Below are 23036 nucleotides of genomic sequence, written 5' to 3'. Positions count from 1 at the left end.
TTTCATAACATTTCTATTTGAGCATAACAAAGTCTTTCGCACAAATCTTGCGGTGGATTATTAACACGATGAAGATTTTAATCAAATGAAATAACGTTTAATTATAGATATGATGGTCGCGACTTGCGGCGGCGAATATGAAGTACGGATAGGTATAATATTATATCATATATTTTTATTTCATCGCCATGCATTGCGGCAAAATAAAGAATAAGTGCGGGCGCCAAAAAAAAAAAAAACCGGAGCAGTGTTGTGTGATCAACGTTTTGAAAGTTAAGCGCTCATCATTCTAGCACACTGTACGACTATGGTTATAAACACGGCCCTATCTATATGGTCGTGGTTATAAAGGTGATAAGTGATAACAAGCTGAAGGCACGGACTAAGATATATCTTAGTCCGTGCTGAAGGTATGGTTTGTGAATATTTGTGATTGTGATATTGTGTATTCATAAATTACATGATAAATTAAATATTCACATGTGTTAATTTTTGTTAATATTATTAACACTAATATATTAATTTTGTTATTGACCCTTTATACGCTATATTTGAATCAATTGTTGCACCATGGAAGACTGTGTTGGCTTTAAAGGTACGTAATTTATTTGTCTATATTTTGTTGTTGTTACTATTTACTTCAATGTTTTATTAGCCATAAGTCATTACAATAATAGTAAGTACTTTAATCCGTTATAAGGATTTATAAAATTTATTTTATATTTGCAGTTCTCCCAGTGAAAGTCAATGAAAATTCCAAAGTTATTCGTAATTTATTTTTAAAAATGCATTTAACCAGGGACAAATGTGCTCAAAAACCAGAATATCAGACATTGTTTGTGGTCGGTGTTCCTGAATTCTGCAATCAAGTAATTATCTATATAAAATTAATTTAATTTATACGTTATATTTATGAATAAGTTATTAATTATTCAATAATTAATAAGCTACGTATATTTATTTTAATACGCATTTTTAACTGTTAAATAATTATCAAATACCTACACTAACCAAAAGCTTTTTAAACCAATTTAGTTAGTTTATTATGTTTTATTATGAGAACTTGAATCGTTACAAAGTTGTATTATATTTATTTATAAAAATAACTATTTCACATATTTTAATTGTATAATTTTAGAAAATTATGAAACATGCATTTCGCCGCTGTGGTAAAGTAAAATCTGTATTTTTTCACAATGAACCCACTCCAATTGAGCCAGAAGTATTACCATCAAAATATTTCATTCCAAAATCGATTAAAGTATGAGCATTTACTTTTTATACATAATATTTTATGTATTAAATTAATAATAGTTTATAATTTCAGGGTTTTAAAGTGGCTTATGTTGTGTTTGCACATACATCTGGCTTAGAAAATGCATTATCACTGAAATGTACTGAAAGTGAACCTTTTATATTGTCCACGCAATCTGCTCCTATCACAAATATAGTTAACCGTAAAAAGCGAATATAAATTGTTACACTTAACATTTTAATTAACTAATTGTTGAATTTTTTTTTAGGATGGTGTGAAAATTACAATGACAATATTGTTGACGTAAGAGAATTACAATCTGAGATTGATACATATATGTCTGAATATGATAAAACATCAGCAGCACGAATACAGATTGAAAAGGAAACAGTTGACAATGAAGACGAAGATGGGTGGAAAACTGTTTCTAAAAAGTAATTTTTTTGTCATTTTTAGACAAATTAATCTTTTGAAATTATTATTGTAATTTTATTAGAGAATATAAAAGTTTAAAATAGCAAATTCAAAGAAAATAATTTTGGAGCATAAATGTGCTTTTTTTTTTATAAACATTTTGTATTTATTAACTTATTGTGAATTACCTACTTATTATTTTTCATCCACATTTTTAGAGGGCGAAATCCTGGATTTGCACGCAAAGAAGCTATTAAAAATAACATAATGAAAAATGAGGCTAAGAAAAAGATAAAGAAAACACTGAAAAACTTTTATCGATTTCAAATTAAAGAAACTAAAATAAATCGTAAGTTTTTAAAATGTTATATAATTTGCTTAACCATAAAATAATAACTCCACATAAAATGTTGCATTTTATTTTTAATATTTGAAATAAAAAAATAAGATTCATTAGACTTTAATCAAATACTTATACAATAGTATCATAACATTTTATAAATAAAGTTAAAGATACCTTTCTTATTTGGTTAACTGTAATTACAATCTAGAAACTATTGTATATTATACTTATAACTATAAGTATTGATTATTTGTACTTATAGTTACATATAATTTTAATTTTGGGGTTATCTTTTTGAGTCTAAATTTTGAGGATTAGTTACTATGGGAATTGCAAATTGTAATACAAATATGTTAATTGTTAATTAATATAATATTATCATGTATCATTTTAGAATTGATGGAGTTACGCAACAAGTTTGATAATGACAAATCAAAAATTGAATTACTGAAGCAAAGCAGAAAATTTAAACCTTTTTAAAATAGATGTATGTTGAATAAATTATATCCTGTTTGTTGGACGAAAAATTTTATTTTTTATTAAAATTTTATTACACAATTATAAATTGTTTAAAAAGGTATTTTTATGGTTATTTCAAAATGTAAAAAGCTAGCAAGAATTTGCAGAGTACATGGTATACCTAAATAATTTAATAAGAAGTACATGTTTAAGAACTAACTATTTCTGTCCAATAGGCCATTGGAAAATTTCCTGAAACACACTTTTTAATATGATTTCTGTAAACAAATTTAATTTGATAAGTTCACAGTGCAAGTCATCATTATGGCAAATTCATACAATTTCATCTATAAATTAAATATAAGTATTGTAGTTTTTACACTTCCAATTAAGATGCATAAGCGATAAATATAAATGATAGAAGCCTAGAATCTTTCAAGAAAGTGTATTCTCTAGATATTACCATTTTTTTTTCAATATCTCAACTTAAAAACTATTGACAAAGTTATTACCTATTACTGCATTACTTGTTACTACCTGTGTATAATAATATTATTAAAAATGTTATGCATATACATAATTTCTTCAGTACAGTAAAACCTAAATTGTTTGTCGTAATGGTGAGGAAGGGGGTCGTACCCTAATGTAGGAATGTAGAGGTTAAAATAAATAAATATATAGAGTTTCACAGATAAATGAAAATCATAGTTAATTAAGATTATTATTTTATATTTACGCGGAGGTCGCACCCACGTGTGTTGTTTTCGTCTTACACATTTGACAGAGTAAATTTTCATTTACCAGTTTCAGTAGTATGCTTTTAGTTTTGATATAAGAATGAATTGACCAATTATCAAACTTTTAGGTAAAAACATTATGTATTCTTGGTTTACAATATTTTAATTTATAAGTGAGTTATAACTTATGAGTATGTAAAATATTAAATATTTGTAAATGCTCATAATTCACTTAAGAATTAAAATATTATAACTAACAAGAGAATACAGATAATGTTCTCATATACTATATTATATTAATGTGTACTTATTGTCTTATTGTATAACACAACAATACCCACTTGATTACTTTTTTTTTAGATTTAAAAATGTGTGGATTAGACTGCACTACTGCAGTAGTGCAGTCTCCAGTTTATACTTAATAACAGCATTTCCCAAACGTTTTCTTTGCTGGGCCCCTTAGAATTAGTAAAAATGATTGTGGACCCCCTTAAATCGTAATAAAAATAAAAATTTTTGTTTTTATATATAGGATATAGTATTTTCAATTTAGTATTTACGTTCGCGGGCCAAATTTATTAAATTTTTAAAAATTTTGATCGCCCAGTGAATAATTTTTAATCGACAAAAGTAGAAATAAATTGAACAATTGAAAATGTCTATAAATAGCTCATAAAAATTGGAAATATTTTACGATTAAATTTAATCGTAAATAGAAAATTATAGTACAAAAATTTGACATATTTCAAGTGTCTACTAAACGATTATTTTTGAGTTAAACAAAACCGATTTGGTCAAGAATTAAATTTGCCTAAAAATTCCCATTGGCCATTTTCCTTATTTTTTCAGATTATTAAACAAAATACTAGAATTTTTAATTTTGAGCTCACCAAAGAACAAACTTAGTTCAATTTTCTATCTAAAATTACTTTCAAATTCAAAACTTATGTACGTATACTCTATAGTGTATACAGTACACATAAAAAACACATAATTGTAAAATCAATAAATTCATCACTCCTCTCAAAATCTGAAATATAAAAATGAATTGTGTTTACCTAATTTAGTGATTTAATCTAAAAATTAAATAATGACAAAAAAAAAATCGTTGTACCGTAAAATTTTTGTAAAGAGCACAGTGTGCTGTGTAAAAAAAAAATTAGAAAACACCTCTATTATACGGACAACAGTAAACTACAGTAATGTACCTATTTTGCCTATACTCTTCGCCGGCTAAACATGAGCGAAGTATTCAAAATAATACATGATAATTTTATTAATTTATTTATGTGGATACACTTTATCATTACTTATTAGTAGTAGTTAGTAGTTACAAAATTTTTTAGCATGTAATTTAGATAGTGGGTAATTAATATTTTACATTTATACATTTTATTATATTTTTGTTTAAATATTATAATAATAAACTTTATTAAAATGAATTGGTTGTCACCTAAAATTGGCTAAAATCATGCATTGTTTGCAAGTTTGCAACAATTACTACTTTTATTAGTTCAACCTGTAAAATATATAAAGTGATTTTGAAATTATTCTAGGAAAACATGTGCAATATATTTAGCCATAAATAATAATTTGTATAGCACAAAAATTAAGTAATATTATGTTTATACACAAACAATAAACTTCATAAACATTTTATTAATAAAATTGTGTAAATAATTAAACTGAACAATCCATTATCACTGTATTAACATTATAACTAGAGAATAGCTGTAAAAATTATAAAAATAAATTAACTCAAGTAGATTAAATAACATAAATTGATAAAAAAATAACAATTTTTATTATTAAAAATGTATAGGTAATTACCTTTAATACACAAACAATACATTTTTTAACTTTTTAACTCATTTTTTAATGTCATGATTTTTTCTAATACCTACTTCAAAGGCTTAAACATGTCCTAATCTTAAATTTATAATATGTATAGTTTAGATAAAAATACTAAAAACAACGAAAAAGAAAGCCAATATGTGCAATAGGTGTATATTCGTATAATTATATTATTTGTCCATCTATTTTATACAAACTTGTATAAAAAGTTATAAACAACAATAAAATATAATAAAACATAGGTATTGACGTTATTTGAATCATATTCTGATAAAAATTTAAAATTTGTTATGAAATTAATTTTAGATTCAGTATTATGACAATGTGAAAAATAATCTCTCTAAATAGTAAATATCATTAATATCTACACCTATATCCTTTTATTTTTTATATTTAACTAAAATTATACTGCGGTTTTGTTAATCTTATTTACCATGTTTTCGTTTTTTCCATTTTATAATCTGAGCCAATGGTGTCCAAACTATATTTGATGTATAATAGTTGAAACAAATCATTCAAGGCAGTCACATATACAGGATATAAAATGTACATAGCATATAGTAATACAATTTTTATTAACAAGAAATGAAAATTGCATTGACAAAAAAATATTATATATAATATGTTATACACTTTATCATCATATAGAGTATTATTACAATGTTAAATTAAATTTCCATTAATTTTATTTTAAAATATTAATGGTTTCTTTTTGTCTTAAATAAAAATCACAATTGTTCATTTGAATTGTTAATATTACAAATATATAAATATAATATAGTAATATATGTCTCCAATTTATTTTGAATGCAGGTAATACAAGTGATAAACCTAGATCATCCTTAACTTATACACTTGTTAACTGAAAACAATTCAAGTATAAATGGTAAGAGACAGTTAAGTGCTCTTGGAAATACTATTCTTCAAAATCATCATATGGTACCAAACAAACAGTTATGGTTTCACAAATTATTCTGTAACTAATCGACTACCATCCTTCTTCCAAAAAGCCAACACACATGCTAAAAAGCAAATTTCAAAGTTCCTCATCGTATTGTTCATACAATATGTTATAGATTAATTAATCAAACTAACTTTTTTCCACATTAGTATAATTATAAAAATAACAAAAGAATTATTTGTTAACTTGATTAATTAATAATTTATAAATTCATGGGAAACTAAGATAATCACTGTAAAATAAATCACAATGGAATAAATCAATATAAATGGCATAAAATAATATGTTTTTAATAAATTAGTAATCCATAATAATTTAATTATTTTATAAGTGTTTACAAACAAAAAAGTAATCTTAAAAATTATTTAGTGCAATAATATAATATAACAAAATATGTTGTAATTACATTAATATGTATACTGATTCATCCGTAGCATTCATCTATGCTATAAATAATTTACCATATATTTACAAAGTATTAGACTACTTTACATTAAAATAATATAACCTTCCATAAATATTTAAATGATTAAATAGTTAACAATAACAATATTTTTCCTCCGATACTGAATGATCATCATTACACCGAACAACATTGGCATCTTCAGGCTTTTCCCATAAGCTTGGTGTATTTATTATCTATTTTAAAAATAATTATACTTAGTTAATTATATAAATATATATTTAAAGTCAAGCAATATGTAATATTTGTTTCTTAGATGACTTATACTATGTAAAAACTAAAAACTTTATAGTTAATATACATTATGCAGACCAATTATTCAATTGAAGTGATTTTAAAGAGAAAATATTAACTTTACAAATTTACAATAAAAACATAAAGAGTTATAAGTTTTTTTGCCACGAAAATACATTTTGAATCATTTATATTTTATGTTAATGAAATCTTGTTATATGTAGACTAGAGATTTATAAACCTGAGTATTTCATACATAATTAACTTACTTTTCTAACTAATTCTTCAAAAGCCATATAAACTCCTTCTTTTGTCTTAGCACTAGTTTCAATAAATAATGTTTGATGACGACGAGCAAAAGCAATTCCTTCTTCTCGAGTGACTTGTCTTTCCTAAAGATAAAAATTTTAATTATATTATTAATATGCTTACAATAAATTTATTTATAGCAAAAGAGCAGTTTACTATACCTCAAATATATTATTAAAAATATAAAAACTCAAATACTTGGTACACATATAATATTTTACAAACAATATTATGATTATGAACAAATGTTTAAACATTTTTTAAATTTAGTAAACAAACACAACTCATTGAATTTAAAAAATATATATATTGTGTATTTGAGAATTATAAATATAAATAAAATATAAGTTTATATTCAAATATGTATTGTATTTTATGCACATTTACTTGCCTGATCAATTTTGTTACCAACGACCATTTTAATGATATTGGTTTTCGTAGAATATCTATTTAGTTCATTAATCCATGTTTCTAAGCATGTAAATGAATCCCGGTTTGAAACATCATAAACAAGTACAGCACCTTGACCATCACGGTAATAATTTGGAGTGAGTGTACGAAACCTTTCTTGTCCAGCTGTGTCCTAAAAAATCATTCTATATGAATCTATTTGCTCTTATATTTAAATATTTAATTATTTACCCATAAGGCTAATTTAATATTATTATTATCAACAGTTATTTTTTTCATTTTAAAATCTACACCAATAGTGACTGAATTGTCTTCATTAAATGTATCATCTGTAAATCTGCATAACAAACTTAAAACAAATAGAGATTTATTAAATTAATATTATGTTAAACTTAAATAAATTGTAAGTATTAAACTTCCAATATATAAAATAAAACTCATATAGTTGATGGATAAAATGTACAATAATTAGAACATTTTTTGGGATGAATTGTAAAAAATGCTTATGAACAAAACTAAAATAGTATAAATTATTATTATGACTTCAAAAAGTAACCAATGTTAAAATATATATCCTAAAATATACTACTATAATTAAATAAAATGTAAAAATAAATAAGTAGTAAAAGGTATAAAATGGAAGGTTTTTATAATAATATATTGTATTATTATGTAATAGTAACACAAATAATTTCTTTTATGATGCACTATGTTTGTACTTCAGTTCTATTTAGTTAAAATTAAAAGGTAGTTATAAAATATCTCTTTTACAAGAAAAAAATCCCTATTATAAATGTAATCAAATTAGTATGCTTACAGTACTACATTAGTAGCAAACTTTTTTTTAATGTGTAATAATTTAATGATATTTTAAAATATAACTGCTGATACAAATAAAATAAAAAATATACTTGAACATAGTATTTTCAATATTTTATCAATAAGTATCACCTGTATTTAATTTTTTTTTTCATTTAGATAATAAAATACTATTTTTAATTCAATACCATTATAAACATAATATAATATACTTATGTGTATAAGTAAGTCATAAAATACAATTTATTATCAGTATAAAATAATTCAAGTTGTTTCTAAAAATTAGATTTTCTTTTATACATCATAAGTATGTTATGACACATTAATTACAATAAATTACCATTGTAGAAAAATTAGATCAAGTTTATAATCTCAAATTATTTATCTAATACCTACAAAGGAAAAAAACTTATATAATATAGTGATAATATTTAAAACCTATCATTATACCTAAATATTTACCTTATATTAAATTATTAATATTACTAAGTTTGACTAAAACAGCAAAAAAATTTACAATTTTTCAACTATAATATAGGAATTTTGTTTCTGCAATTTATATCAAATACAGCTTACCATGATTTTCCAACTCCACTTTGACCAATTAATAAAATTTTCAATGTTGTTAAAACTGATGGATCCATTAAAATTATTTTATCTGTTTGTACTTATAACCTGTAATTAAGAAAATTTAATAGATTTATTTATAATTATAATAATTATATTGATTTATTTACATCCTGTGTAATTGATTATAAATTGTAATATTTAAAATCAAAAAATTAAAAATTAATTATAGAATTCTTAAATGAATTATCATAATATCAGTTATTAACTGTATTTATGAGATACAGTGGCACAATCAAGGGGGTGGGCTCTGGGTCCAGACCCTGTCTTGATTCGTATAATAGTAAATTAATAAATAAAACGCCACTTAGATTTTTCTTTATAAAATGCATTTATTTAATATTTAAAATAATAATACTAATTAAAAAATTTATTGTTTATAAAAATTAAGATAGTTTATTTTGATGGATGTTGGACCCTTCCCATGAAAAATTCCTGGTAGGGACACTGATGAGATACATCACAAAAACATATTACTTAATATACTAGTTATACTTAAAAAGTATAGCTTTAGAATTTTTTTCTATCAATAGAATATCATCATGAATCAATAATAATTTTAATTATCAGCATAATGAGAATCTAGAATAAAATAGCCAAAGCATAACAATTACAGTTTATAAATATACAATGATTACAATGGTTAAACTTCTAAATTGTATGATTTTGAAAGTAGCTACAACATTAAATTAAATAATAAAGTAAACTTACCTTGATAACTTCTAAAATATCAAATTTAATTTGATACTCACTCCCTAGACTCGAGAGATGTTTTTTATTATAATGTTATAATGTTGAATATTAATAAAAAATAAAAAATAATTTATAATGATATTGCGTATTACGAAAATAATGTACTAATCAGTAATAATGAGTAATACCTAATAAAGTACAATTTTTTAGACATAGGTACCAAATGAAGAAAGAATTTACGAATTATGAATAATAATAGTCAATTAATAATACATTAGCACAAAAACACTTGATGATTGATAATATAAGTAAGTTATTACTTGGTACTTGCACAATAAAACAGTAATAATATTATTTATAATATTCTAAACATCAGCTACTGTCATAAATTATTTTATGATTTGATTGATAACAAGTCACGTTAACAATTGATAACTGATAAGACCAACAGTACACAACAGACCATAGACATATTATTATAATAGAATTATATATTTATATGCAACAAACCATCTAATACTATGCAATAAACTTACTATTTTTTGTATAATAGGTATAATAATATTATAATAATTAATAGGTATATTGTTATTTAAACTGATTTCAAGCACTAATAGATAATTTATAGTCATAGATTAGAAATAACTTTACTGGTTAAGATATATGGGATTTATTAACCACCTTGGTCATAGTAGTCATAGATATGTACAATATGTTCATTTATTTTACATAATATTATATTATTATGTCTGATCGACATAATTATTGTGATAACCTGTCATATCACATTTACTATTTAGTTAATTCAGTTTTAGCAATTTAGTATATTTTCTTGAGTTCAGTCTTCAGTGGTTCTGTTAAGACTATACATTTGTATTTTGTACTTTGTCTGTTCTAGTTTTTCAGTGTTATAACTAGTTAAAATAGTAAAAATAGTAAATTAACTATTACGCACTAGTAAGTAGATTATTTGTTTTTAATAAGTGATGTTTAAATTCAAGTTAATTTGTGTTGAAACTAAAAAATATGTCTTTAATTGACTACTTATTTGAATAGATGGTTTATACTTATTTACTGTTTTTATATTTTATATTATAATAATCTTCTTTCCTTGTGATACTAAATATGTCAGAATAAAAATAGTTTTAATAAAAACCTAGGTTTGTTTTGTAATTTTAAAATTATATACTGTTTTAAATAATTACATTTTTTTCAGGTTTATTTATCTTAAAATGATGTCAATTAAAAAAGGCAATTTTCGCATTGGTGAAGCTGAATTAAAATGTAAAAGAGCAAACGGATGTGATTATTACGGTAACCCACAGTGGGATGGATTTTGTTCAAAATGTTATAAAGACATACAAAAACATAGACGAATGAATGCTTCTCCTAAGTATGTAGTTGATTTATAAAAACTATAGAATAATATTTTATAATTTTATAACATAAATAATAATATTTAGTTAATTTTAAGCTATATTATAGAAAAAAAAATTATAAATTTTAAAAGTGTATTGTATAAGTAAATGTTTTTTTTTTTTTTAAATCTATTTAATTACTTAATAATATATTGTTCTAACAATTGTCAATCTGGCTTATTCAGTAATTGCCAAGGGGGCACAAAAGATCTGAAAATGTTTTTATATTGAAGAAAAATGCATGCCTTTATAGGAATTTATTATAACCATCTCTGTGACAGTGACAACCTAATAAACTGATTTTAACTTGTTTTTCCTAAATATATTTTTCAGAAAAATACCAATTAACAAGACTACTACAAAACAAGATTTAAAAAAAGTTGGTTTAACTGAAAAAAAATCTAAATTGTCATACCTGAAAATGTTTAATACTATTAAATCCAAAGGTTTGTTATGATATTAATTACTCATATTTATTTATATAAAAAATTTTTTCTTTATCAAATATTCACTTATTTTGTAAGTTTTAAATAGGCAATCCATTGCGGTTGTTTTTTAAGAATATATTTAAATACTTAAGTGCACATTTTTATATGGTCTAGTTTCAGAAATATCATATTTGTTTACTTATTAAAATGATTTTGTTTTGAAAATGTTATATGTAAATCAAAATTCTAACAAGTTATTAAACTTTAAAATATATTATGTTTATACTTAAATTTAATATATAAAATATAGTTTCTATAATAGATTATACTTAATTTTATTTTTAGATGAAATATCTGAAAAATCTAAAAAAGATTATGATCCACTTATTGCTAAAAAATTGGACCAAGTAGATGCAGAATATTTATCTATTTTATCTGAAACAAAATCCTTGCGCACAGAATTGAAAAAACAAATTCGCAATTTTTGTCAAATGATGATGATGTCACATTTACAAAGCCCTGTTGATATTCAGTCTGAACTCACTCAACATTTCTATCAAAATATTCTGGATATGCTGAATAATAATTATTCTTATGATGGTAATGTATAAAATTATTGTCTTTTTAATTATATTTTTAGGTAGGTAGGCTCAATACTCATAGGTATTCAAAATAAATTAGTTGACTTACTCTCATATGATATTATTGTACAAATATCTTCATCATATTATTTTTATACTTACTCAATAAGTACCATAACACTTATCTTTCTCTTAATGATACTTTTGTCTGTATTTCACTTACTGTACGCCAATTGTGATCATGAAGTAACCATCTATAATTACACAGAATTGATCACCCAGTGAATTTATTTTTAATACATTTTCTAAAAATACTAAAATTTATTCTTTTTGATTATAATCTTCTAGAGGTTGGCCCAAAAAAAAAAATAAATGTACTCAGGTCATGTGGTATATTCGATCACCCTTTTTATCATACCTATCTACTAATGTACTACTTAGTAATTATATAATAAGTAAATACCAATAATCATTAATTTTTATAAAACATTTTTTTAAATTTTTATTTCCAGAAATGAGTCATGAAAAGAAAGAAAAAATTTTGGATTATACAGAAAAATACTCTATGATAAAATTATATAAGTTTTTGTTCTGTATGACTTTGGCTGATGAAGAGGAAGATTTGGCTATACAGAAACGGTATTTTTGCTAACTAAAGTAGATCCTGCTTATTAGGAACATGGATAATTGATACAATCACATAGTTGTAACAAAATGTCTAGGACTGGTCCAGCTGTATATTAAAACAATCTGTTAATTGACATATTGTATCTCAGTCCAAAAGTATTCTTAATAAGCAGCTTCTATAGTATGATTAGTTGATAGTGTGATTAGTTAATTTTATATTAGTTGATATTATTTAAACAAAGATAATTTATTAAATTGCTTTTAATTCTTTACTGATTTTTGTAAGAAATAGTTATTTTGATGTTAAATGTCATTTGAGGATTGAGAATTGATTTATATTTTGAATCACTTAGCATCATAGTATACTTCATTAGTTACTTGATAACTTAGACTTAGATAAATTTTTCAATAATTGTCAATTGTTTTTTTTTATTAATAATATAATAATAATTATAAAATTATATAATCAAAGTTTATATTATTCCATTTTAGGATTCGTCAGTTAAATTGGGTTAATGCTAAACATCTAGACTGTGATATTGATAAGACTAATGCTCAGATTATTGAATTAGTATATAAAGCAATACTAGAATTATTAGATATGGATTCAGCTACAGCACCACAAGACAAACTGGCATGTGTTGTTAGATGCTGTCGACATATATTTGGAGTTTTGCAAGGTGGAAACAATGGAATGAAAGGACCTGCATCTGCTGATGATTTCTTGCCTGTCCTCATATTTGTTGTTCTCAAAGCAAATCCTGTTAGACTTAAATCGAATTTGCATTATGTAACTAGATTTTGTAATGCTACAAGGCTGATGTCTGGAGAAGCTGGATATTATTTTACCAACCTGGTAATTGATTATTCATATTTTACATTTAAAAATAATTTATCTTTATTCAATTGTATTAATATAAAAGAATGATATTAAAATGAAATGCACTTTATCAGCTGTTCTAATAAAATTAACATTATGTATTTTTAATATTTACTTAATTACTGATTTTTGTTTATTATTATTTACCTTTACAGTGTTGTGCTGTATCATTTATTGAAAATATTAATGCAGAACTTCTTAGTATGAATACTGAAGAATTCGAGCAGTATATGAATGGAACATTAGTTTCTGATACCTGGGATTCTGCGTTAATTATATGTGAAGTAAATAAAAATATTTTAGTATTGTGTGAATCAGTGGTAGCCTATGTATATGTTTAATACTTAATGAATTTCAATAGAGATGAATAATAATTAAATTGTAAATATTAAATTATTATTAGACTAACTTTTATAGATTTTTATGAATATATTTATTTTTTGAATTTTGAATATGAAAATTTAAATGTAATATTGGTATTGGATTAATGTAAAGTAGTTAATACAACTCGTTGTATACCATAATACAGTGTAAAAATTAAAACATGTCATAACATGACGTTTCCAATATTTCAATAGAATTAATTTTAAAAGTTCTTTCAGTGCTTATTCCAAGATAATCTGGTTATTATTTTTATTCTTTCACATTTTCTATATTTTGATAAAGTACATACAGTCAGTACCATAGTCCATAACTACCCTCCATGGCACCTTTGGCGAATTTTATTTTGGCGCTTATTTTTGTTTTATTTCATAGGAATCTATAATTTTTTGTAAATATAATAATATTACATTTTTACGTGTTAATCAAAATACTGCCATGGCATATTTTTTAAATAATCGAGTCTTCAAACCAAGTTACAAAAAAAAATATATATTTTTATTTAACTCAAACGTGCCCCTTACATTACTGCGCCCGTGGCTAGCGCCCATGTTGCCAACCTCTAATTTTAGCACTGCATACAGTTATTGTGACAACAATGAATCATCTATTTTTCATATTTCTGTAATACAGGCATATTACTTGAATAAGATAGTAGGTAAATAATGATGGATTATTAAGCATGTAATCACTAATTGTTTTGTATAATATATACATTATACATATGTCTATTAAATTATATTTTTGAATGTACAATACTACATTCAGAAAAATAAAACATGTAAGCTACCACTGATGTAAATTATAATTATTCCCAAATTTTAAACTTCTATAAAAATTAATCTAATTAGGGGATGCATCAAATGTTTGAACAATTGGCATTATTAGCAGATTTAAAAAGGAGAAATATAATGATTGTTGATGATGCATTAAAGCTTAAGAACGAAATGTCTAATTTTAAGGTATTTTATTCATTTATTTATACATTTAATTATTTTTAACATGTTTGTATTTAATATAAATTTAGAACCATACAAATTATATACAAAAAAAATATATATATAATTAATCAAAAAGGATATATTTTAAATATCTATCAATAATTAAATTAATTATTTCATCGCATTCATTACAATTTTTTGAATAGGATAATTTCATGGACCAATTTGCAGTATTAAAAGAAGTTTATACTGTTATTGATGACTGTGATGAAACAAATAAAAACACGTCTGTTAGTATTGATGATTATGACCCTATATGTTCCAGTTTATCCCCGTGGACTATGACACCACAGGTTAGTCCCTTTTTTTATATTGATTATTATTTTTTTAAATAATTAACCAAAGTGCTCATAATTAGTATGAACAAATAATCAATACAAATAAAATGCATATAGAATAATATTGTATAGGTTATTCAACCTGCAGAAAGAACTCGTACAAGTTCTTCTTGTACAGATGTCGATTCTTGGGACATCCATTCTGCCGAAACAGTGTCATTGCATTCATTAGATGCTTGTTTTAATATGCCACAAGAAAATAATGAAATTGCTGGAAGCAGTTCAGAACCTACAATAAACGTACAACCTCAGTTAGATGAAATTCAGGTGTGAATAGTTGATAAGATATCGAATAATAACAAATTAACAACAGAACTATGAAAATTGTCTTTGATAATCATCAACATTTTATATTTATTTATTTTAGTTGATAAAATTAGACGATCCTAATGCATGAATTTTTTTAATAACTTTACAACAACTTACATTTTAAATAGTACATGTTTTCAATTTAATTAATTCAATTTAAATTAAACTTACTTTATAAACTAGTATATCTTTTATTTATAATTGTATTTTAAAAAAAATGTTCTAGGAAATATCTATACAAGGATGGCAAATACCTAGTATACCATGTGAAACTGGAGGAAAAGAAATTACCAACTCAAAAATGAATACACAATAATAATTGTATTATTTAGTTTTTAATATAACATTTTGTTAATTATGTATATATGTATATCATATTGTGTTAATTATCTTAGTTTATTACACGTTAAAAAAATGTTTAATTTATGAATTATATATAAATAGTTGTACTAGTATGTTAATTAATTTATTATTGATAATTTTACACTTAATATGCAATTAAGCTAAATAGTAGTATCTAATGGAAGTATGTACTCTGATTGGATTTTTGTCTCGATTGATGTTTTGAAACGTTTTGTAGTCCCAATTTGCTGAATATATGGACAAGGAACTAATTTCATCTAAAATAAAGATTGGATGTATTTTGTATTTTTAAAAGTATACAAATTTATTTAAATTTTAAATAGTGTCAATAGACACCCATTAACTTGCACTAAGCCATCATGTCCATGTATCTTGTTTATATACATATTACCTATTGTATTTAGTATAATAGTGCTTTTGTGATTTGTAAATATTTTTTTTAAATAAGAAAAAAATAAAAATATGATCTTGCACAATACTATGCTTTGTGATATGCCAAGTTACAAAATAACAATTTGTATTACCTGTAAATCAATTGTTTCTGTAAATCTTTTTATGGGAGATTCCAAGTTGAAATTTAGTTCAGTTGTATACTTAATAGGGACTATTCTTGGTTCCATCCAAAATGTTGATTGATACCTAAAATTAATTACAGCTATTAAAAAGCCATAATGTAATCATTTACTATTTAATAAGTAATAATTATAAATAAATATTTATTTATTTTATACTTTAAATTTAAATACCAATGATAAATATTCCTAAATCTTTTTATTTGTAGTATATAACTTTGAATTTTAAACAAATTTATGAAAATGATTTAAAAATTAATACTGTTTACTTTACAATATAAAATGTAACGACTATTCAACTGAGTATATTTCAGCCTCATAAAAACACAAAATTAAATTGAATAGATTAAAGTACTTCAATAATTTGTGAATAAATATTGATAGAAAATGTATCTAATTTTAACTACATATAAATTAAATCAACATTATGTATTGCTTTATATTTATTTCTAAATTCATTTTTTTTAAGTTAGGCTGAGATAGATAAATAAACCATTGAATACATTAACAATTATTAATTTAGTTAAAAACAAAATATATTTGTACATTTTTGTTGAAATAACTTTTGTTTGATTTAAATTATTACGATGGTGTGTATAGCTGATGTTTTTCTGATTTTGGTTCTTGCTAATGGTTGTAAGTTGTAATTTATTCTTATCTAGTGTACAAATAAAACATTTTTTATTTAAATAAACAGTAGATATACTTTAGTATACATCATATTTACTTAATTTATTATCTAAATTAGGTAAAAAACGCATGACGCAACCACAGTCTCGTATTAAAAATCCTTCAGGTGAAATTTTTTGTTCCGGTATATCTTTGGTAAATTTTAAAGTTTGTTTGAATATTGTTTTACAGTGTCCACTATTATTTTCATTCAGTGTTTTCCCTTCTGAATTCCACATGATGTACCTATAATCATCTGTAAAAATATGTTAGGTAAGCAATGAAAGTTTTGGCTATTACCTATATACTATATAGGCATCTATAATACATATATTATATTAAAAAAATGTTTAATTTAACTAGTGTTCTTTAGTCTTTAAATTAGTATTCAAATTACACCATAACATCAATATCAAAAATTATAAGCTAACAGCTACAGTTTATATTACAAAATGTTAAATAAATATCCATTGCAATATAAGTACTAAATAGAATATTAATCTAATTACTAAGTACTTACATATCTACTAATTACTGTGATATTTTAGTATTCAGAGTATTCCTATTGATAAATAACATTTTTTAGAGCTATTCTACCATTAAAAATCTCATCTACTACAGTAATTCCTATTCTATTTATAATATATAAAATATACTTACCTACCTAATATATAGGTAATTAAACTATGTTTACTAGCAAATAACAGGGTCTAAAATTGAGTAAAATTACCTATTTGATTTTAGAGTATATAATTTTTAGTCATAGTAAATAATAATTTCTATAATCCAAATAAACCTGTGTTTTTAGTGTTAACCCTCTATTTGCATGTACTTACCTTTACTACATTTAAAAAAATCTTGTATAATGAGTTTATGATCACTTTATAGAATAACATTTTATGAATTAATTTTTCAAAAAAAATTAAAAACGATATTGTAATAACCAATGACAAGAAGAGAGTTTTTATACATAGGTACTTATAATGGTTTTAAAACACTTATAACTATATATCTATTTATTCAGTATATATGGTAAATTATAGTCATTTCTAAGTATAAGATATTTCATCCAGTAGAAATATAATATAAATTATAAAATATGTATATATTATTTTTTTAAATTTAATTTATATAATTATAAGTTATAACTTTTCTTTTCTTTTTTTAATTTAATCATTCATTAGAATCAATGACGTAATTAGAGGGGACTTGGGCCGGTAACTTGGCGGTAAATTTTGGAGAGCATTTTGATATAATACGGTACCTAGGTCATTTGAGTGATAAAAAAAGTAATGGCACTCAAATGATCTGAGGCGCAAAATTCCTAAATACGTCTCTGATTAGAATCTTTAAGTTTTAAAAAATATATTTATAATATCAGGTACACGGAAAATTGTATTATGTAGGTAATAAAAGTCCTACTTAAAACAGTTAAAACAACAATGTTTTAACCACTTTCTTATTTAACCAGACAAAAACAAAATAACCTAGGTATATAAATAGTAAATACCTATAATTTATTCCATGACATTTATCAGGTATGAAACTATGAAAATCATAGTTTAATTTTATCCATACTCTAAATATTTCAATATCTTTTCAGTTAATATTAAGACAGTATATAAGTAATATAAAATTTTGCATACGCCATATATTATGTACCTATCTTGTTTAAATACTGTTCAATAACTACATATAAGTACTTACTTTAAGATTAAATTTCGCAGTTAAAAAATAATGAAGCAAGATGGTTAAACAGGTAGATACTTACATTTATTTTTAAATTGTCTGTTGTATTAATATAAAGTACATACGTTTTTAAGCTACCAATCTAATTTTGTCACTCCACAATATTTTAATATTAACAAAATGTTGGTGTTCATTTGTTAACCACACATGAAACACTGCAGTCTCCAACGATTGATTTATGACATTGTATATAGTTGTAGGTAGGTCGTATGTATCGAACTATTTATATATATAATTATATTACAGAGTCCGTATACCTACCTACCTAACTCTAAATTATAAATGACAAATTTAAAACTATTAACCGTAAACCTATTTCCGGTTCCTGTTGTTAATATAAATACAAACACTAGCGACTAGCTAATACTTCAGCTATGCATGAAACATTGACTCTATCTAATCTATATATTCAGGTATGGCTTTAGGCATGGATTTACTCTATTCTGTGCTATAGGTACTAATACAGTTATACCTAAACCCAATATATAATGTATATGGAATGCTTTACGTCTACACACATATTGATATTACATCGTGTGAGAGTGAAAATACACATTACACGTACCCATTTAAATAAGTTCATCATCGAATGACGAATACACATAAATCAAACATATTATATAAAACATATCCATATAGATATGTAATTAACTAATAAGTAATATGTAATATATTATTTAGTTATTATGGACAGATATAAAGATGGGTAGTACCTACTGTAGTAGCAGTCTAGCAGTAGTAACTAGTAGTTAGGTATATATAAATATATAATATTGTCATATATTAACAGTTCAACACGGTCGATTTTAATACTAGTTATTTTATGAAAAGAATCATTAGACCGTAGATTTTTGATAAAAAAAATAAAATATAAGGGGAACCATAAACCGGAAGTAACTCGGAGATTAACGGATTTACCTAACTAAACCTTAACAGTATACAATATATTGTTGAATATTTGAATGAGTGGAATACAGCTAGAATGTAATAATTATTATTTTTTATAGGTTACATAGACATGTCTATGGTAGGTTACAATGACGCAATTAGCTCCATATGTTGCTCTTAAACCTTGGTTTGAGCCCCACTAAAAAATCAAACAAATGTGATCCACAAGGGCTGTGATCCTGTGGATCCTATTTAATTATATAATAACTCTATTATAAAAACAAAATAATTATTTAATAGATAAAAAAGATCAATAGTATTTTAAAATGCAAATGGATTTTCTATTAAATTCTGAACGGAGTGATGAATGTATTGATTCTACTATGATGTGTGTTTTTTTTGTTTATTTTTTTGATGTTTGTGAATCATAAGCACAAACTTTTAATTTTACTTTTATTTTTCAACATTTAAACCAAATCCTCCTTGTGGTTTAGTAAATAATATATTATCCTTTTATTTTTTCGTGAGTTAAATCATAGGTAAAAATTCTATGATAAATTATCGTTTATTCTGATTTTGAATTAAATACGAGTATGATACATCAAAGGTTATGAAAATAAAATAGCTTTTTAATACTTTTATTGTACTGTATTTATTAGAATGAAATTGTTTTAAATTTAATGATGTCCGTGGTTATGTGGTTTGTGGTACTGATTTCCACAATTTCCATGATGGCAATTATTTCCACAATTTCCATGATGGCAATTATTTCCACAATTTCCATGTTGGCAACCACCTCCATGGTGACTTCCACCGCCTCCATCCTTGCGCGGTTCAGGGGCTGGGTTAGAAGTAGCTTGTTGGGTCATTACGATAATGACAAGGCACAAAGCTAATATCTAAAAAACATTAATAAACACAATCATTATAAAATTTATATTTTAGTAATCCTTTTATTGTAAAATTATAAAATTCTAATGAGTATTAGGTAATATTTTAACTTAGTTAATAGGTCTATGTAAGGTGGATATCCACCTTTGGCCTATGATTTCGCTCACAGATATATAATACAACTATAGATAGCTGACTTGGCTTTAGTGTTGAAGCTCGGTAAAATAGCTGACTTTTCTTATCAAAGAGGTACTTGTTACTTACAAATTTCTTCATTGATAAGATCTTAGGCGTAATAATATAATTATATTATGTGTACTTCAAACCACTATTTAAGATTTTTATATCTTTAATCATGTTTCAAACATAATATATTATTACATATATTACACATAATAATATTGATATTGTGTATACTGTATGGCTTTATACAAAATTATTTATTTGTCAAGAAAAAAATAACATAAATGTTTATATTATTATTAATATAGTATTGGATTATTTAAATTTTATATTAATATTTACGTATAAACGAAAAATAGAAAAATAATTTTAACTTGATTGATTATTTGTATATCAACTGCGAAGAGCTAAGTTATTTTAACTGCCAATCAAACTACTTAAGTTTAAAAGTAGATTAGAAAATAAATGAATTAGTTAACTTAAAAAGATAAAAAAAAAAACGTTTAAAAAACGAAAATATCCCTCGATTTGCTATGCAACACCACCTAAGGTAGGTCACAGGATTAAAAACGATGCCCATAATTTTGCTATAATTTTTGATTATTACTTCTCGGGTCCTTATTATTTTTCGAACAACTACTGAACTCCTTGGAAGTGTTTTTTTCAAAACGTTGGAAGAATTAAAAAAAGAGTAATAGATAATCACGTTGGCCGTTGGGAAATAGACTGTGATAGGGAAGATTAGATCGGTAATGTTACAAACCTAACTTAATTTATTAGATCTATGTGGAGTGTACAGAGAATAAAATCGTTTAATTAAAGCTTAAAGAAATGAGAAGGAAGTAGAATGTGGACAACACGAAGAGGACACTATAGTAGTACATATGCTTCACTTACCTATTTAAACAATTATTTAAAAATAATGATAAAAACAATTATTCATTAAGATAACAAATTGTTTTATCAATAAATTTTAATAATAATATAATATATTAAAAATATTAATTATATATACATCAAATCACGTAAATTACTATAGTAAGTAGGTACATGCAATACAAGTATAAGTTTGAGTTTTAAAGTTTTTGAGATAGAAATAAATTCTTTAAAAATTGTATTTGATGTAGGTAAAGTTAAACTTTTTTCATTTAATTAAAAATTTGTAATTGTTTTTAAAGTACCTATCTGAAACTGATACACAATCTTTTGTACAATATTATCTAAGGAAAATATTTATTAATCTATCGCAAAAAAATAAAATGTGATTCAAATCAAAAACTTTAATGAACTAACAATATACTAAATAAACTGCATACCACTGTGTAAAATTTCATGATTCTTGAGACTGCTGAATATTTGTGTTTGAAAATGCTACACTGTATACATTGATACCTCTGCACTTGTTAGTTACCATTTATATAGGGTCCGCACACAATTTTTATTTTGTAGTAAACAACATTTTAATCACTTCTACTCTAATGACCTTCGGCTTACTTGAAAGTTATCCATGGAAATACCCAAACCAATCTTTAATTTTTTCGTTTTAGTTTCAACGAATAAACCGGTTAACTTAACTTCATATATTATTATATATATTATATATTATATATTATAAATATAAGCCATAAATAATCGATGCTTTTATATTATTATTGTCGTTAACAAATGGGAAACAGTTTTTTAAACACTTAACGAGAATTTTTTTATTTAAAGGCTTTAAATTTTTTTAAGATCAAAACACAAATAAAATATAGATAAATAATCATAGATAATACAACTATAATTCATACATTTTATGTCTTAAAAGTAAAATCCATTATCTATTTAGTTATTATATTATTGTCTTAACTCTATAGTCACAAGATAAAATAATATAGAAAGACTAGATTGGGTATCTAATTACTATCTATTCTACATGAAATTAAATATCTACGTACTAACCTATCAATTATAATACAATGGAACTTATTTATTTAAAAATTAAACCACAAACGTGAAACAAACTTAAGCTAATATGTATTTTAATATTTTTACAATCAATAGAGAATTAGGCATAAGAACAATCACCCACAAGGAAAACATTATTTTAAATTTATTGTAATAAATCAGCAGTATAATAATAGAAAAGGAAAAAAATAATATAATTTTTTTTTATTCAAATTTCAAAACTCAATCAAAA

At 23.8% G+C, this 23036-nt stretch overlaps 5 protein-coding genes across 9 annotated transcripts; 2 read left to right on the top strand and 3 right to left on the bottom strand.

The window, feature by feature from the left end:
- Nucleotides 1-416: 416 nt before the first annotated feature.
- Nucleotides 417-2592, top strand: LOC114120479 (ribosomal RNA-processing protein 7 homolog A). The gene is made up of 7 exons (XM_027982396.2): nucleotides 417-595; nucleotides 730-869; nucleotides 1139-1261; nucleotides 1328-1457; nucleotides 1524-1689; nucleotides 1888-2018; nucleotides 2407-2592. Exons 1-7 carry the CDS (start codon nucleotides 571-573, stop codon nucleotides 2490-2492), a joined length of 801 nt encoding a protein of 266 aa, XP_027838197.1. The 5' UTR covers nucleotides 417-570; the 3' UTR covers nucleotides 2493-2592.
- A 3694-nt stretch (nucleotides 2593-6286) lies between these two features.
- Nucleotides 6287-9859, bottom strand: LOC114120408 (ras-related protein Rab-18-B-like). The gene is made up of 6 exons (XM_027982293.2): nucleotides 9598-9859; nucleotides 8836-8934; nucleotides 7672-7789; nucleotides 7421-7612; nucleotides 6990-7112; nucleotides 6287-6662 (listed from the first exon to the last, which is right to left on the bottom strand). Exons 2-6 carry the CDS (start codon nucleotides 8901-8903, stop codon nucleotides 6561-6563), a joined length of 603 nt encoding a protein of 200 aa, XP_027838094.1. The 5' UTR covers nucleotides 8904-8934; nucleotides 9598-9859; the 3' UTR covers nucleotides 6287-6560.
- Nucleotides 9860-10007: 148 nt separating this feature from the next.
- On the top strand, nucleotides 10008-16383 carry LOC114120409 (rab5 GDP/GTP exchange factor). Of its 3 annotated transcripts, none has more exons than XM_027982295.2 (11): nucleotides 10008-10132; nucleotides 10796-10972; nucleotides 11331-11443; nucleotides 11771-12025; nucleotides 12519-12645; nucleotides 13126-13489; nucleotides 13669-13797; nucleotides 14746-14856; nucleotides 15042-15188; nucleotides 15306-15500; nucleotides 15769-16383. In XM_027982295.2, exons 2-11 carry the CDS (start codon nucleotides 10812-10814, stop codon nucleotides 15856-15858), a joined length of 1692 nt encoding a protein of 563 aa, XP_027838096.1. In that variant the 5' UTR covers nucleotides 10008-10132; nucleotides 10796-10811; the 3' UTR covers nucleotides 15859-16383. The 3 variants fall into 3 exon arrangements, with proteins under 3 accessions (XP_027838096.1, XP_027838095.1, XP_027838097.1); XM_027982294.2 differs by lacking the exon at nucleotides 10008-10132 and adding an exon at nucleotides 10229-10536; XM_027982296.2 differs by lacking the exon at nucleotides 10008-10132 and adding an exon at nucleotides 10585-10739.
- Nucleotides 15859-19150, bottom strand: LOC114120411 (uncharacterized). Of its 3 annotated transcripts, none has more exons than XM_027982301.2 (5): nucleotides 18854-19150; nucleotides 17205-17402; nucleotides 17024-17135; nucleotides 16430-16544; nucleotides 15859-16162 (listed from the first exon to the last, which is right to left on the bottom strand). In XM_027982301.2, the coding sequence occupies exons 2-5, from the start codon at nucleotides 17383-17385 to the stop codon at nucleotides 16046-16048; spliced, it is 525 nt and encodes a 174-aa protein (XP_027838102.1). In that variant the 5' UTR covers nucleotides 17386-17402; nucleotides 18854-19150; the 3' UTR covers nucleotides 15859-16045. The 3 variants fall into 3 exon arrangements, with proteins under 3 accessions (XP_027838102.1, XP_027838101.1, XP_027838100.1); XM_027982300.2 differs by having other exon boundaries at nucleotides 18961-19150; XM_027982299.2 differs by having other exon boundaries at nucleotides 18918-19148.
- Nucleotides 19151-20409: 1259 nt separating this feature from the next.
- LOC126549654 (eggshell protein-like) lies at nucleotides 20410-22333 on the bottom strand. Its single transcript, XM_050199541.1, has 2 exons — nucleotides 22174-22333; nucleotides 20410-20682 (listed from the first exon to the last, which is right to left on the bottom strand). The coding sequence occupies exons 1-2, from the start codon at nucleotides 22189-22191 to the stop codon at nucleotides 20461-20463; spliced, it is 240 nt and encodes a 79-aa protein (XP_050055498.1). The 5' UTR covers nucleotides 22192-22333; the 3' UTR covers nucleotides 20410-20460.
- Nucleotides 22334-23036: the final 703 nt, after the last annotated feature.

Source organism: Aphis gossypii, chromosome 2, assembly GCF_020184175.1.
Source record: "Aphis gossypii isolate Hap1 chromosome 2, ASM2018417v2, whole genome shotgun sequence".
Classification (NCBI taxonomy): Eukaryota; Metazoa; Arthropoda; class Insecta; order Hemiptera; family Aphididae; genus Aphis; species Aphis gossypii.
Note: the sequence above shows the minus strand (reverse complement) of the source record. Positions and strands in the feature narration are given on the sequence as shown.

What these genes read in the sequence shown, in the direction of transcription:
- LOC114120479 (XM_027982396.2), top strand. Translation starts at nt 571, where the DNA reads ATGGAAGACTGTGTTGGCTTTAAAG. An exon ending in AGACTGTGTTGGCTTTAAAG is followed by an intron (nt 596 to 729) that starts GTACGTAATTTA and finishes TTATATTTGCAG; the next exon opens with TTCTCCCAGTGAAAGTCAAT. An exon ending in TTCCTGAATTCTGCAATCAA is followed by an intron (nt 870 to 1,138) that starts GTAATTATCTAT and finishes GTATAATTTTAG; the next exon opens with AAAATTATGAAACATGCATT.
- LOC114120408 (XM_027982293.2), bottom strand. Translation starts at nt 8,903, where the DNA reads ATGGATCCATCAGTTTTAACAACATTGAAAATTTTATTAATTGGTCAA. An exon ending in AGTGGAGTTGGAAAATCATG is followed by an intron (nt 7,790 to 8,835) that starts GTAAGCTGTATT and finishes ATTTGTTTTAAG; the next exon opens with TTTGTTATGCAGATTTACAG. An exon ending in TTGGTAACAAAATTGATCAG is followed by an intron (nt 7,113 to 7,420) that starts GCAAGTAAATGT and finishes TTTTATCTTTAG; the next exon opens with GAAAGACAAGTCACTCGAGA.
- LOC114120409 (XM_027982295.2), top strand. Translation starts at nt 10,812, where the DNA reads ATGATGTCAATTAAAAAAGGCAATTTTCGCATTGGTGAAGCTGAATTA. An exon ending in TAATAATTATTCTTATGATG is followed by an intron (nt 12,026 to 12,518) that starts GTAATGTATAAA and finishes TTTTATTTCCAG; the next exon opens with AAATGAGTCATGAAAAGAAA. An exon ending in CTCAGTTAGATGAAATTCAG is followed by an intron (nt 15,501 to 15,768) that starts GTGTGAATAGTT and finishes AAAATGTTCTAG; the next exon opens with GAAATATCTATACAAGGATG.
- LOC114120411 (XM_027982301.2), bottom strand. Translation starts at nt 17,385, where the DNA reads ATGTGGAATTCAGAAGGGAAAACACTGAATGAAAATAATAGTGGACAC. An exon ending in TAATTTAGATAATAAATTAA is followed by an intron (nt 17,136 to 17,204) that starts GTAAATATGATG and finishes TTTGTACACTAG; the next exon opens with ATAAGAATAAATTACAACTT. An exon ending in AAAGTTATTTCAACAAAAAT is followed by an intron (nt 16,545 to 17,023) that starts GTACAAATATAT and finishes AATTAATTTTAG; the next exon opens with GTATCAATCAACATTTTGGA.